At 50.5% G+C, this 14,293-nt stretch overlaps 1 protein-coding gene across 5 annotated transcripts in view; it reads right to left on the bottom strand.

Moving 5' to 3' along the window:
- The window catches only part of Myt1 (myelin transcription factor 1), a 65,616-nt gene that overhangs the window by 5,227 nt on the left and 46,096 nt on the right, over positions 1–14,293 (bottom strand). For 3 of the 5 annotated variants that reach the window (XM_074075208.1, XM_074075211.1, XM_074075209.1), the window contains exons 14-21: positions 13,265–13,419; positions 12,286–12,348; positions 12,105–12,173; positions 8,431–8,493; positions 7,940–8,023; positions 4,238–4,459; positions 2,350–2,441; positions 1,688–1,791 (exon numbers count right to left, since the gene is read on the bottom strand). In XM_074075208.1, the coding sequence (XP_073931309.1) occupies positions 1,688–1,791; positions 2,350–2,441; positions 4,238–4,459; positions 7,940–8,023; positions 8,431–8,493; positions 12,105–12,173; positions 12,286–12,348; positions 13,265–13,419 (852 nt within the window). Of the gene's footprint in view, positions 1–1,687; positions 1,858–2,349; positions 2,442–4,237; positions 4,460–7,939; positions 8,024–8,430; positions 8,494–12,104; positions 12,174–12,285; positions 12,349–13,264; positions 13,420–14,293 lie in introns of those variants that run through there. The other 2 variants (XM_074075212.1, XM_074075210.1) reach the window with 2 other exon arrangements.

Here is a 14,293-nt window from a genome sequence, read left to right as displayed (position 1 = left end):
CTGAGTCTCCTTCCCCAAAAAAACTAACAAGGTGCCTCCTCAAGCACCAAGGCACAGCTTCTCCAAGTCAACTGCAGACAAGCCTCCTCACTTTCCACACTCTGGCTGTGAACTTGCACAGGGGGCAATGTGTGGCAATAGGCAACCCACAGCGAGCTCTCTTTGGGAGCTACAGCTGGGGTGAGCACTCAAGCATGTGGCCTTAAAGGACTGCATGGGGTGAAAATCTGCTTTCCCTTATTTGACCCTTCCACAGCTAACATGGAACTTCTCTGAAGGATGGCAAAAGCCTTCCAAAGGGATGGTATAGTGAAAGGCAACAATCTATCTTTTAAAAACATGGGCTTGGGACTGAAGGCAAGGCTCAAACAGTAGAGCACCTAACTAGCAAGTGTGAAGCCCTGTGTTCAAACCCGAGTACTGCCAAAAAATAATTAAAGGTGGGTTTTGTTTTGTTTTGTTTTGAAATGGCATCTCACTATGTTTCCCAGGCTAGTTTTGAACTCACAGTCTCTCATGATCCTCCTCCCTCAGCCTCTTGAATAGCTGGGACCATAGATGTGCACCACCATGCCCAGCTCTTAAAAGGTAGGTTTTGTCAAATAAAGAGAAATAAGAGGTGCTGTCACAAAGACACTGACACCAATAAGGACCCTAGAGACTCTGAAAGGGAAGGAAGGAATGATCCAGACCATGTGTATCTCCCACCTAGAGACATTGCTAGGGAACAGGGAAGGTCTCAGCCAGGAAGCCCTGTCCCTCCTGCTGACATTGCCAGTGAACCTGGGGGATGCTATATCAACATGGTGAAAATCCTTCCTGGGCTCCAGGATTGGGGCTATTTTCATCCAGGCTCTTGATCAGTCAGCAGTCAGTGTGGCTATTTGCCAGAGGAAAAACAAGATGTGGGCTGGAACATGTCATGCATCTGCTGCCTCCAGGAAGGAACCTTATCATCTTCACATCCATCCTCTCTGCTCTTGAAGGGGCTTTATCCACAGTCCCTGGTCCCTCTAGTCACTAGAGAACACTCCTCCTATGCCACCAGCTCAGCTCTGGCCCCACTGAGCAGCCAAAGTGTCGGGCATGTTCTTGTTTTCAGAATGAGACTGCTTTTTTCTCTAATTACAAATGCTCATTTTGGGGGAAATCAGAGAAATAAGACAAACTCATCTAAGCAACGTGTAACCCTGTCACTGACCAACAGCTACGCTCAATGGCACTCCTGCTAAAAGCTTTCCTCAAAGGAGTTCACAAACAACAAGCAAATGGACATAGACCTGCTCTTATCTGTTCTACTGAGGAAGAAACAGTAATAAGAGGTGTGTGGAGCACCCCTCCCCCTGGCGTGTGCTTATGTTGGTACAGGCCCAGACACCACCCAGATGGACTACCAAAACTAACAAAACTAGGAACTCAGCCAGGACAACTCGTCAACTAGTACTAGTAGGGTCACAACCCTGACACACTGCTCACACCAATGGGACTAACCCAGAAGACTGACTAATAAACACTGAGGGGAACACCAGCCCTAGGAGTAAGACTCTACCATGCACACATGGAGTGCCAGCGTGCTAGGCACTGCACTCGCTATTGGCTCAGCCCCAACAGTGCTAATGGACACCATGTAGTCCTCAGGATGTCTCTGGATGGGAAGGCAGAGCCAGGCACTGGTAGTGCCACCCACCTGGGACTGCAACTGCACCATGGCAGCCTCCATCTCTGAGTTGGACTCGTTCAGATCTCGGATCTCCTGGTTCAGCTGCTTGATCTCCTCATCATTCTCCAGCACTGCCAGAAAAAAAGCTCAGTTGTGGCTTTGGCTTTGGATCCAGTCAGCGGGTGGGGTACAGAGACCTGATTTTGAGAGAAAAGAAGAGGCCCTCCTACCTGACCCCAGAGCAGCTCTCAGGCTTGGATAATGAGAACTCTCTTTTGAAACTATTGTTTCTTTGAAATGGTGTTGTCTCTTGGCTCGGGCCCCAGCAGGAGGCACAGGTCTCTTTGGAGTTATTAACCACTACTGCCAAAAGGGTGATGTGTATTCAGAAATGCCATCCTCTCACAAGATGGGGGTGAGCCATTCTCTCTATAAATTCATGGACACAGCTTCTGGTGGTACCAGAAGGCTCTGATGCCAACAGTCACCAAACCTCAGGCATGACCAGAACAGGCATGACCATTAAGCAAAGGCTTGGAGTCCCAGACCCAGTTGATGAGTGCTTCAGAATCAAGGTTAGCAGGCCTATCAGCTCAGAAAAGGGTTATCTCCACCATGATTCATTCCCAAAGGAGCCTGACCTCCCCAAATCCCTAATAAGCAGGGACATTCCAGAAGGGCATCCTCACCATCACTGGTCTTGAACTTCGGGCTAAGAACCTCATCTCCTGAGAGTTTTCCCTTCTTTCCAGCAAAAGTTGCCCTGGGACAGCCAGACAAACTGGAAGCAGAGATCACACATCATTGACCAGTCCAGGGGCAGGGTCCACAGGCCAGTCCAGAGTCCCACAGTGAGCAGTCCAAGTGACATATCAGAACCAGTCAAGGGCATGTTCAATCTCACCCAGATAACCCTGAGGGCCTCCCTACGGCAGAACTACTTCCCCTGCTGCTCCCCACCTGCGCTGCCTAGGGAGCAAAAGGCTGTAATTACGGCAAGGGGCCAAGGAAGGTGCCTCTTCAGAGCCAGCCCTGACTGTCACAGCAGGGGCTGGCCAAAAAGGGTTGGAGGAACCAGGATAGCACTGCTCCCAGGTGCTGCTTACTGGGGGCTGAGGCCCAGTTGCCCCGCCTGCTAGCACTTGACCTTGCCTGCTTGCAGCTCTGACACCCTCCACCCAGAAAGGCCCTGGCACACCCCCACCAAGAGATCCTCCAGGATGTGGTTGTACCAGCACTCACAGATGATCCCTTGGATATAGAAATTCAAGCAGAAAAAATGCATTAAAATGTGTGGATTCTCTGGCATGACATTGTTTTTGTGCAATGATTCACAAACATAAAGTTTGAGGCAAGGCAAAATGACCTTAGAAGCCCAGAATGTGGCACTCTCCTGGCCCAGGCTCCTACAGCCTCCTTTCTGGTCTCTCTGGCCTCTCCCCTGAAGTCTGCAGCTTGCAGCTATTCCAGCTGCCCAAGTGAGGCCCTTCTCTCCTCTGCTCCCAACCAGGTCACAGAGGCAGCATGGATAGATCCTGCCTTACCACTTTCTGCCCTCTCTCCTTTGCCCTTCCTCCACTTACCCAGCAGATCAAGCCCTACCCAGCTCCGTAGGGCTTGTTCCCCATACAGCTCAGAGCAAACTGCTAGCTCCTTCTCAGGAGGCCTCCTTACCATCTTCCCTACGTTTTTTCCCAACGCCCTGACCACCACTCACCATATTGAGTACCTTACTCTACCCTGCCCAAAACACTCTCAAAAAGAGCAAGGGCTGGTTGCCCTTTTGTTCTCTGCTCTATCTCCAGCCCTTTGTGCTAAGTGGGCTCTCAGTAAATGCTTTTTTGAAAGAATGCATTAATTAATCTTGTAGGTAAAGGAAGAAAGGAGAAAGGGAAGGGAAAAGAAGAGAAGGGAAGGGGCGGGGGAGTGGGCATTCACTCTAGACCCAGATGCAGCAGGGCTTTGGACAAGATCAGACACTGACCCCATGTTCCTTGACCATCACTGTGGCTGCTCGGGACAGAGAAGAAGGGGGTGATGAAGCAAGACCCTCCTCAGCTCTAGGGTAGGTGTTAGGGAGGCAGGTGACAGCCATGAGCATTGCCCAAGTCCACTGTCTAGGCAGGGAGGGATCTAGTCACCAAGTCATTTGCAAAGCAAACAGGGGCTTCTGCCCAAAGTTCAAAGAGCATGCCCCAACAGGAAGGACAGGGCATGAGGTGTATGGGACAAACTTTTTCGGAGAAGTTGGAAGCCTATAAGAAAACTCAGGCATAGGCAGGGCTCTGTTCATGGGTGACCTCTGTGTCTAGCATAATACCGCCAGAGGAACAACATCGGGGCATGGAGGGAGGCTTACGAGAGTAGCTATATGATGAAAGTGAGACAAACACAATCTGGCACCAGCACGGTTCCATGGCTACCCCATTCCACTGTCCACTTGGGCCTTACTTGTTTCTTGCAGAGCTTCTGGTCACAATGAACCCTAGTCTGCCCCCACCCCCAGGGACTATGTCCCAGCCCAAGGCCAGGTTCCTGCTTGCTGACAGAGAGGGCAAGGCATGTGGGAACAAGTACCTTCGGTGGGTGAGGAAACTGCCATTGGCATGGCCAGAGCCGTCACAGCCTGGGGTAGGGCAAGTGGGGCCCTCATTCTTCAGTGACTTCCAGGAAAAAGATGAGCCATTGAGGGAGCCCTCTTTCTGCCTCCGAGCAGCCAGAGGGCAGCCAGATGCACTTCTGTGAGAGGCGTATTTGCCGCTGATGTGGCCAAGCCCCACACAGCCTGGAACTGGGCACCTGGACACAGAAAGGTCAAGGTGACTACAGGTGCACAGGGGTGGAAGGAGCTAGAAACCCTGCCAAACCAGACCCAGGAGACAAAGCCTTACACACAGAGGTCTCCTGAGCAAGGCAGGAGGACAGCCAAGTCCCAGAGCCTAGAGAGAGTCTCGCCTTCCAGGTAAGGCTGCCATCCCTCTCCCTCCTGGCCTCACAATTCCTGCACAGTGGGGAGGCCTGCAGATCAGGAGAACAACTAGGACACCCTGGCTAGGAAGCTTAGGAACAGCAGGGGCCTGTCATCCCACAGCCTCAGGTCTGAGGAGCCCATGGGTGTCATGGGAACACAGAGCAAGCCAGAAAACAGTTGGACCAGGAATTACATAATCACCCTGCCAAGGCTGGCCAGGAGCCACATTTTCCTTTGTTCCAGGTGTTCAAGAAGAGGCACAGAAACCCATACAGAAATAGCCACAGATTGACAAACAGGCACAGTGTGCAGATTCCTCTCTGAGTGTCTGTCCTTACACCTTAGGGAGGACCTGACCCAGAATAAGATACTCAGCCAACAAATTAAACCCAACCAAGTCACCATGTGTCACATACTCACTGTGAACTGAGCACCCAGCAAACACACAGGACCCAAGAGGCACTGCTGCCCCACTTTATAGAGAGTCCCATGGGATACAGAGAAGTCAAGAGCAGGACACCCTCAGGAGGACAAAGGGTCAGCTGCAAGGGCTCCTTCAAGGGGGAGGGGGACAGGCCCTGAGTTGTCCAATAGAAGGTCAGCAAGATGATGGCAGAGACAGCAGTCCCCAGCACCTTGCCTCACACTTCCAGCCTCATCTCAGAGGCAACCCTTGGAGAGATTTTTCCCAGCCACCTCAGCTGGGGCCCTGCTTCTCTGTCTGCACAGCCCCTCTTTTGTCTCTCCTCCCTTACTCATCCAGCCCACCTAGCTCTCAGACAGTACAGGATCATCAGTGCAAGGTCATCTCAGCTTCCAGTTCATAGCAGGGACAGGCGCTTCCGTGAGGGCTTTGGGCAGTTCACATTCAATGTCCAGACCCTCAAACTGGATTCCTCCCAGCCATGGGCCTAAGACACCTGGGCCAGTCACAGTCAAGCCTGAGGTAAGGGCTTGGGCTGGGAAAAGGCATCTGCTGAGGCTCCAACATCACAAGCTCAAACGGCCAGATGAGAGAGAGCCCTTCAGTCACTCCTGGCAGTGAATCTGAATTCTTCTTACCAACTTCTTCCAAACCTCTGAATCTCCCCACCAAGAGAAGCTGTTGGTGTCTGATGGAATTGCATCCATGTAGAGTATTCAGTATGGTTCTTTTCTCTTAATATCCACATGCAATCTTCAAAATCAGCAGGTAATGTCATGTTGAGATGTGCATGAGGCATGAGCCTGCATTGGAATGCTCCTCAGGTGAGACTATGTTCTCTCTAGATCACATGGTGGGGCACACTGCTCTGTGTGAAGTAACACAAGATGTGGGGCTAGGACAGTAGGAACTGAAGGTTCATTTCACATGTCAGGTGCAAGGTGGTCAGGCATCATGGACCTCCTCCAAAGGTAATGGGGAGAGCAGGAGAAGCATCAACACCTGACTCTCACAGTAGAACCTCTGTAGATTTCTATGACCAATTATAAGGTTATGGCAATTGGGACTCACGAGTTGACATGACTTAATCTCAAACAGTGTAAACTTGAGACATCAAGAATGAAAACTTTCTTCACATCCCCTGCAAAACCACAACTCAAGCCTGCTAATGGAATCCCATTTCTCAGCAGGACCTGGTACATCCATTAAGGTTTCTGCCTCAGTCTGCACTGTTTAAAGATGCTGGTCAATTATAAATATGGCTAAAGTTTATGGCTGAGAGGAGGCCCTATAAAATGGAGGTGCTAGCAGGTACCCCTCCTCTTTCCATGAAGCCATTAAGAACTTCATCCATCCTGCCAATGCTAGACCATTTCTAAAGGTCACAGTCTCCATTTGACTGCAGAACTCTTGCTCTTTTTTAAAGCAAAGTTGAAAGTATATTAGAAAGAGGAAAACCATTTTTCCCAGTTAATTTGAAAAAATGCTGATCTTGATCTTAATCATTTGCAAATGCAGCACAATTCATTTACAATATCTCCACCATCAGAACCCTTGCTAAATCCATAAATGCATTGCATTCATATAATCACAGGCAAATTTCTAGATTCTCAGGAGGAAAAATACTTCTTGTCCACCCCAGGATTTAGTGTGTAGCACTCAAAATACCAATGATCACATATTTTGCATTGTTAATTTAGCATTCATTATAGTTTCATTATAAAATTTAAATAAATTTTATTAGGTCAAACAGCTGGTGGGGCTGACCCCTTCTGAAATATGTGATGCTGGTTAGGTCCCTCCTTTGTGGCCAAGCAGATATAGAGCACAGCTGGAGCAGCTATGAAGAAGAGCAGGATTTTGGACCTTCAGGGTAAGTGTCTGGCAGCTGTTGGTCCAGTGAATGATGCAGTTGAGAAAGACCTGCTTTCTATGAGCCTGGTGGGCCCTGCCCCATACAAGCCAGTCCAAGGCCCTGGTCAACCAGGAGGCCAGAGCCATTCATCTGTTGAGGGTGAAAAACATTCACTGCCCACTTTACAGGGTATCAGCTCTGAAACCCTCATGTTGTGGGCAAATTGGCCAGTAAGTTGCCTTGTTTGAATCTTGTTTGCAGGTTGGCACTGCAGAGGATTAGTTCCCTGAAGGAAGAATAACCTTGCAAGGAAACAAGTCCCCACCAAGTGGGCCACACACAGAGACAGGGTTTATCCATAACCCCTACCCAAAGACACATCTTCCCCATGAGAAGGGAAGTAGAAGGCTATCTTTTTGCTTCAGGGATTTGGATCACTTAAGGCCAAGAAGATTTTCTTTCCTCCCCACAGCAGGGTCCACTATCCAGTTTCAATTCTCCCAGGCTCTCCTACTCTATCAGCTCTTCACAGGTGTGTAGGTAGGTAGAAACACAGAATTCAAAGATGCAACACCTAACTATGTTCTCCTCCTGGACTCTATACCTGAATCTTCCTTCCAGACAATTATGCAGATTATAAACCCTGTGAATGTCCTGGGATCACCCCAAGACAGCCCCGCCAAGCGCCCCTAACCTGAGCCCAGAGAAAGGCCAGCATACGTGCCATGGTTACAATATCCAGGCATCAATGTACCAGTTTGAGCACTTCTGGAAAAATGAAGATTGCTATTGATTAGTTTGTTGATCAGTTGTAAGGAAAAGGGAGTTTTTCTGTTTTGTTTTGTTTTCTGAGACAGGTTTTGCTGGCCTCAAACTCCTGATCTTTCTACCTCTACCTCCCAAGTGCTGGGATTATAGGCTTACCCCACCATACAAGGTGGAGTTTTGTTTGTTTCTTTTTTAATTATAACATGCAGGAAAAACCTAAGTTTTGCAAAGTAATGAAGAAGTCGGCGTGGCCCAACATACTTCATCAGTTCTGGATCCTCCTTGTCATCCTTGGTGGGTGCTACCTTGAGTCCACTCTTCTTGGCACGTGGGCAACCTGACAAGCTGGGTTTGAAAGAGGAAAACATGCCACTTCAGTACCAGAACAGCAGCTTCCTCACCCATCTGCCTCATTCTCTTCCCTCAAGTTCTGCGACCACTGGCAGGGGTGGTAGGAAGCGACAGCAGATCTATCAATCAGTTGATCAACCAGTCATACATGGAAGAGAGTCAGTAGACACAGTCCTCACACAGGGCAATGGGTGAGGAATGGGAAGCATCTCCATGAGCCTCTAACTCTGACCCTTTTTCTTTTTATCTTACTGAAAAGGGCCACCTGACAGGTTCTGGATGCACCATCAATTCAGAAGAGATGGAAATGGGCTCTAGTCGGCAGCATTAATGTCTTATTCAGAACTTTAAAACTTTGTCTAAGACAGAGACCCCCTACCTGCCCCACCAGCCCCACTCACCTCCGGTGTGAAGCATAGTTCCCTGTTATGTGACCAGAGCCATCACAGCCAGGCGTGGGGCACCTGCAGAGGAAAATGGAATGAGACCAGAGCCTGTAAAGATGCTTGACCCTCTCACCTCAGCTCTCAAGTGAGCCTACTGCTGTCCCCAGTCTGGTGTCTCCCAAACACCCAACCTCCATAAGTGCCTCTTTGAGGAGAAGGATCACTGGATATTGCCAGCAATAGACATCTGACAGGGTTATCTCAGGACTGCAGTACTGTCCCAGTCACCCCAGGTGGTCTAGAAGGCTAAGAGAAGAGCAGCCCAAGGGCCCCAACTTTACACTGGTCACCAAACCAGGATGTTGGGACTAGCCTGTTGGGTTCACTGTACCTAAAGGAGACTAAAGCAAAGCCTTCTACTGGGTTCCAGCCTGAACTAGAGGCACCCAGAACACATCTTAGCTTTAAACATGAGAGCTCAGGAAAGATGCTATGAGCACCTGTTACATGGCTACTGAAGGCCTGGTCCCTGTTTGATGAGTAAAGAATTCATATAGCCAGTAACTTTGTGGGTGGAGCAGAAAGCAAGAAGGGGAAGCACAAACTTTTATATACTTCAAAGTGTTTAGTGAACATATTGCATAAGGTGGTAGAAATTACACTATAGTATTTTAAGCATGGATTTTCTTAAATTATTTTCTCCAAAAAGGAAAATGTGTGAGTTCCAACAGGTGTTGTCGGGGAGGGGCTGCTCTGTAGGTGGACCTATCTCCCCATTGGATCTGCTGCTCTTCACCTTGCTCCTCATGAGGGTGCCAGCCTGCAGAAGCCAGATAAGCATTTGGTGCTGATGCCAAATAGCCAATTACTCAGAGCACTGCTCCATGACACTCAGGTCCTGGGAGGACTCCTCATTTTCTGTGCAGTGAAGATGGCCCTTCCTCACCAGAGTCTTCCACTAGCCACAAGCAGCATCTGGTCTTTGAAGCACAGCACTCCTTGCATGGAGGACAGAAGCTGGGTGCAGCCTAGCACCCAAAAGAACTCACAGCATGACAGAGCTGGCTTCGTCCCCTGTGACCTTCTCTCTGACCCCTCAAAGTTTTCTCAGAGCATCCTCCTGGGGCATCTCAGGTCCCTTATCCCTTCCCTGTGTCATATATTGGGCATTTCACTGGATGTCAGCCAGCCAACCCATCAAACCTTCTTCCTATCTTCGTGGGACCATGCTGTGAGCATAGGTACTACACCACTGCCAGGATGTCCCTATTCTCCAGAAGCTCATGTCCAGGGAACTAAAGATGGCTGTCCCTCCTGGTGGACAGAAGCTCAGGTGGAGGCCCAGCATCCCTGCTCCTTGTCTCAGCATCTAGGAAGCATCCAGCAAAACTCAGGTTCAGCCCTAAAGGTGGTGGTCACTTAGTGGCCAGGACAACAGACCCATAGCAGTCCCAGGACTCAAAGGCAACAAACACAGTTCTGAGCTATGAGTGGCACCAGGGGTACAGTGCAGACACACCCATTAGCAATGGTGAGTCTCAGTAGGTCAGTGGTTCCCTCAGAACCAACAGGTACCTGACACACAGGTGGTTTTTCCTGAGAGTTGTGTCCCAGAGAGGACAGTATCTACATGGTCAGAGGAACAAAATACTCCTTATGCCCATAGTCATAGGGTCAGCCAGAGGAACCGGAGCTGCTTCCACCCCTCCTACCATCTGCCTTATCTGAACAGAAGGAAGAATCCATGCCTAAGGGATGCCTCTGCCTTGGTGGCACCCCAGATCTTCCTCTGAACCCTGTCCCTATGCTGAGGGGGGCATTATAACCCTGTGCAGAGCCTGCCACACCCCAACAGTTAAGCAGTTGTACTGCACTCTCTACATCCATGTTGAACTGAACAGCCCAAGGCTCATGGAAGGGAGAGCAAATGGCCCCTAGAGTTTGCTTTCAACACATCTGAGAGTCTCTACATCTACCATGGATAAGGAGGACACAAAAACATTCTTGTCTGCCCCAACTTGCCCACCCTGATATCCACTTAGGCAGAACAAGGAACCAGAGGAGACTGGGGCACCAGGAAAGTCAAAGGAGCTGTCCATGATTGCCCAAGCCCATGCTGTGGTGTGGGAAGATGGGTTCCCCAGAAAGAGCTCTAGGGTAGAGAAAAGCTTTGGACATCTTTGGCTACCTGCCCACTCCTTGATGAGGTTGAGCAGCTCATTTCAAAAAAGGGAGACTTTCCATTGCTGTTTCTACAGAAGTTTTTGGTTAAAGTTCTTCCCAGGCTCTTAGTCTTATAAGGCTACTGACCCTCCCAGCAGCCATATCTCCTGACCCTATCTGGCCAAGTTTCCTTCTATCAACTCCTTTAGGGCCATGGACTGTGTGTGGTCACATCACTAGCTCTAAAGTTATTCATGCCATTGAGTTGGAAAATAATGAAAACTAACCATAATTAGAAAAGAGAGAAGAATAGGAAAAGAAAATAGAAAAAAAGAATACAAGAAAGATGGCAATGAAGAAAGGTGGGGGGGGGGGCACAGGAGTTCCCAAGGCTATAGGACTGAGTGTTCAGATTTGGTTTTCAGGACCAAACACAGTGGGAAAGTGAGTGAAATTGTGAAACAGCCAAGGTGTGAACCTGCAATTCAGTCTCAGAAAGAAAACGAGGTGGTTAGAGTTAGACTGCCAGGGTGGGTGCTGGAAGCCTGGGGATTTGTTCCTAGGAGCCTTCAGCACTCCATTTCCTCATCCCAGAGGCACCACTGCCCAGCTCCTCTCTGGCCCCAAAACAGAGCCAGGGAGCTTTGGCCTTGATTTAGAGGTCCCACCACAAAGGCCCTCAGGAAGGAGGACCAGGCCTGTTGGGGAGACTGAAGGACAAGAGTAGCACCTCCCTCCTCCAAAGTCTCTGCTCAGCTCCAAGGCTAAGGATGAGGACCCCACAGCCCAGAGTCACAGGTGCTGTAATGTCACAGCTCAACAGAAAGCATGAGAATCGAAGGTAGTGGTGTCTCCAACTCTAATCCCAAGAGTACAGATGCCTGGAAACCTCTGGGTGCTTGTGCCTTGTTTATGCAGGACTGCCAGGCAGACTTGAGGGTGCCCTCAGGGCCTGCCTGCCCATGCATTAGGGCAAGGAGGCACAGAAGCAGAAAGGGGGCCAGCAAAGAGAAGGCAAGAGCATAGAGGGTGGACGACAGGGAAGGCACCAGGGAGAGACAGAGCAGCCAGGGTGCAGGAGGAGGAAGGCAAGGAGCTTTCTCTCACATCATGAGCACCAGTTTATTCAGAAAGAGCCCCGCAGCCTACAGCCACTGAGCTACACCCAGTGCCAGGCTTTTCCTGTTCTCTAGGGCAATGGGCAAAGCACGCCCAGGCAACCCTGCCAGGGTCCTCAGGAGAGGCTGGGGAAGGAACAAGGACAGTGCAGAATCCTGCAGCAGCTCCACCACCACCAAGGGGAGAGGGGACAGTGCTCAGAACAGGGGTCACAAGCACAGCGGCAGCAGCCCAGCCAAGCAGAGTCAGCCCTTCCTCAGCCCTGCCCCTCTGTCCCATCCCAGGAGAGCAGGGGCCAGCCTGGGGTAGTATCTTGGAGAAGGCCAATTTTGATGGGAGCCTCATGAAGGAGAGAGCAAGGCGAGGGTGCTGCCCAAGAGACAGGAGGTCAGGGAGCGCAAACATACTTGAGGTCAGCAGAGTGGGCAGCCATGAGGTTTCTGAGGCTCTTGTCAGCAAGAGGGCAACCAGAGAGGCTGAAAGAGAAGAGATGGGATATGGGGTAAGCCACAGAGGGGGAGCAGAGGAAGACAGGAGGAAGACCCCCCACAAAGCACTGAGGCCAGGCCAGAGGAGCAGGGCACGAACCTGCGGTGGGAGGCATAGTTCCCGGTGATGTGGCCACTGCCGTCACAGCCGGGGGTGGGACAGCTGGACAAAGGAAAAAGAGTGTCAGAACAAAGAACAATGCATACCTGCAGGCCTGCTCCTAAGACAAGCCTGTTGTGGGCAGGTCGCTGGCCCATGGCCAGCCCACTCCCCCTGAGTCCTTGGAGCACAGACCTTGCCTCTTGGACTGGAAGTTTCTCCCACACAACTTAACTCAAGAAGGAAAAATAGAACTTGAAGTTAGGTGAAGCATGTGTGCACATGTGTTTGCACATGAACATGTAGGTGGGGCACTCCTTCCCACTCCAGTCAGTGAAGAAGCATCTCCTTACCTGAGGACAAGAGCCTGGATCCAGCTGCCCTGAGGACATTCAGCCCCAAAGTAGGAGGAAACTAGTGGGGCTCAGGATAAGAAGAGGAGGGTTCTCTCCCCTACCAGGTTTGAGCTCTGAGCACAGGTGAGGGCTATGAGGATTGCCAATAGCTAAGATACCAGGCATAGCCCCTCACAATCCTCTTAAGAGAAGGGTTGGCAGTGGCTGACAGAAAGCTCTGCCTGTTTCAGCACTGTGAGGGCCAGTTCAGGGGGAGGCCCAGGGTCTAGCAGCTGCCACAGCTGAGAGCTAGCCTCCATGGTTCCTGAGGGTTCCTTGTGGACCTTTCTGGTCATGAATCCTCAGTTCCCATCCTGCCCTGCTCTCTTCTGCTTTGCAGGATGGGCCAGGGATTATTCTTTGTTTTTAATTGCTTTTTGAGAATTGTGTTAATGCCCACCACAGTGCAGAGATGACAGGAAACCTTTGTCACTGCGTGTGCTACCTGGTTCCAGGCATTCAACCCAGGGATGAGAGGCCCTGGACCAAAAAGACCTAGTGGCTCTGGGCTAGGACCAGGCCTGCTAGGACCAGGCCTGTTCCTCCCAGACTCTTGGGAGGCCTGCAGCTGAGGAGGCACTTACGTGAGTAGCTCCTTCTTTATGTCCTTAGAGAGAAACTTCAGCTTAAAGTTGGTAAGGGTGACTTCCCCTGGGTACTTTCGCTCCTCAAAGTTTTCTTCTGACACCTCCTGGTCATCTGCTTCAGAAGAAGCAAAAGAATGTGCTGCTGGCTCTGACTGCAAAAAACCAGCAGGGAGAGGTTTTAACAGCTGGGCAGGGAGGCTGGATGCCCAACCTAGTGGGCAAAGGAGAAGGACCCTTCAGGGCAGTATCCATGAGGTATTTCTTGGAATCGCCTGTGTTTTGGAGGAGGGAGGAAAGTCTAACTCCCCCAACAAGACAGAAGAGAGCATCCTGTGGGCTGGAACACTCCCTATGCTAGGGATCCTGGGCCACATCCAAAGACAGAAGACTTCCTATCTCAGAGAACTCACTTAGCTAAGTCTTCAAGGAAGCAAGGCTCCATGAAGCAGGGGAGAAGAGGCTATACCAGAGGCCCCTGGACATGAGGGGCCTGGAGTACCCAGGAACAGTAAGGAGGGACTGCTGCTGGCAGTGTGGGAGCCTCAGACAGGGCTAGTGGAAAAGTCTGAGTCAGGAGTCTAGGGCAGAGAGAGAAGGACAAGAAAGGGCTTGAGACCAAGGAGGCATTTCTGGCAGGTGAACTGTGCTAGGAAGGGGATGGGGAGAGAGAGGAAGGGTTTACAAATAAGCCAAGGCTGCTGACTGCAAAGTGAATTATTAGCCATGGCCTCCAGTTGGTGCATGAGGCAGACTTCAAAGATGGGACCTCAGGACCTCTAAGATAGATCAACCTGCAGATGGAGGCTTATTTGGGAGTGTGGGAGGGGCGGGTAACAGGGTGCTCTAAGAGGATAGGACCAAGGCAGCCTGGCAAGACCAGAACTAAGCCAGGGCCAAGGAAGGGGCAGGAAAAGGGCTCAGGACATCCACCACCAAGTGGGACTAAGAAAACAACTAACTGAGAAGTCATGGCCAATAGGCCAGAGGACAACGTAGTCCTGGGAGTAGGGTATGAATGTGAGAAGC

This window comes from Castor canadensis, chromosome 5, assembly GCF_047511655.1.
Source record: "Castor canadensis chromosome 5, mCasCan1.hap1v2, whole genome shotgun sequence".
NCBI lineage: Eukaryota > Metazoa > Chordata > Mammalia > Rodentia > Castoridae > Castor > Castor canadensis.
Note: the sequence above shows the minus strand (reverse complement) of the source record. Positions and strands in the feature narration are given on the sequence as shown.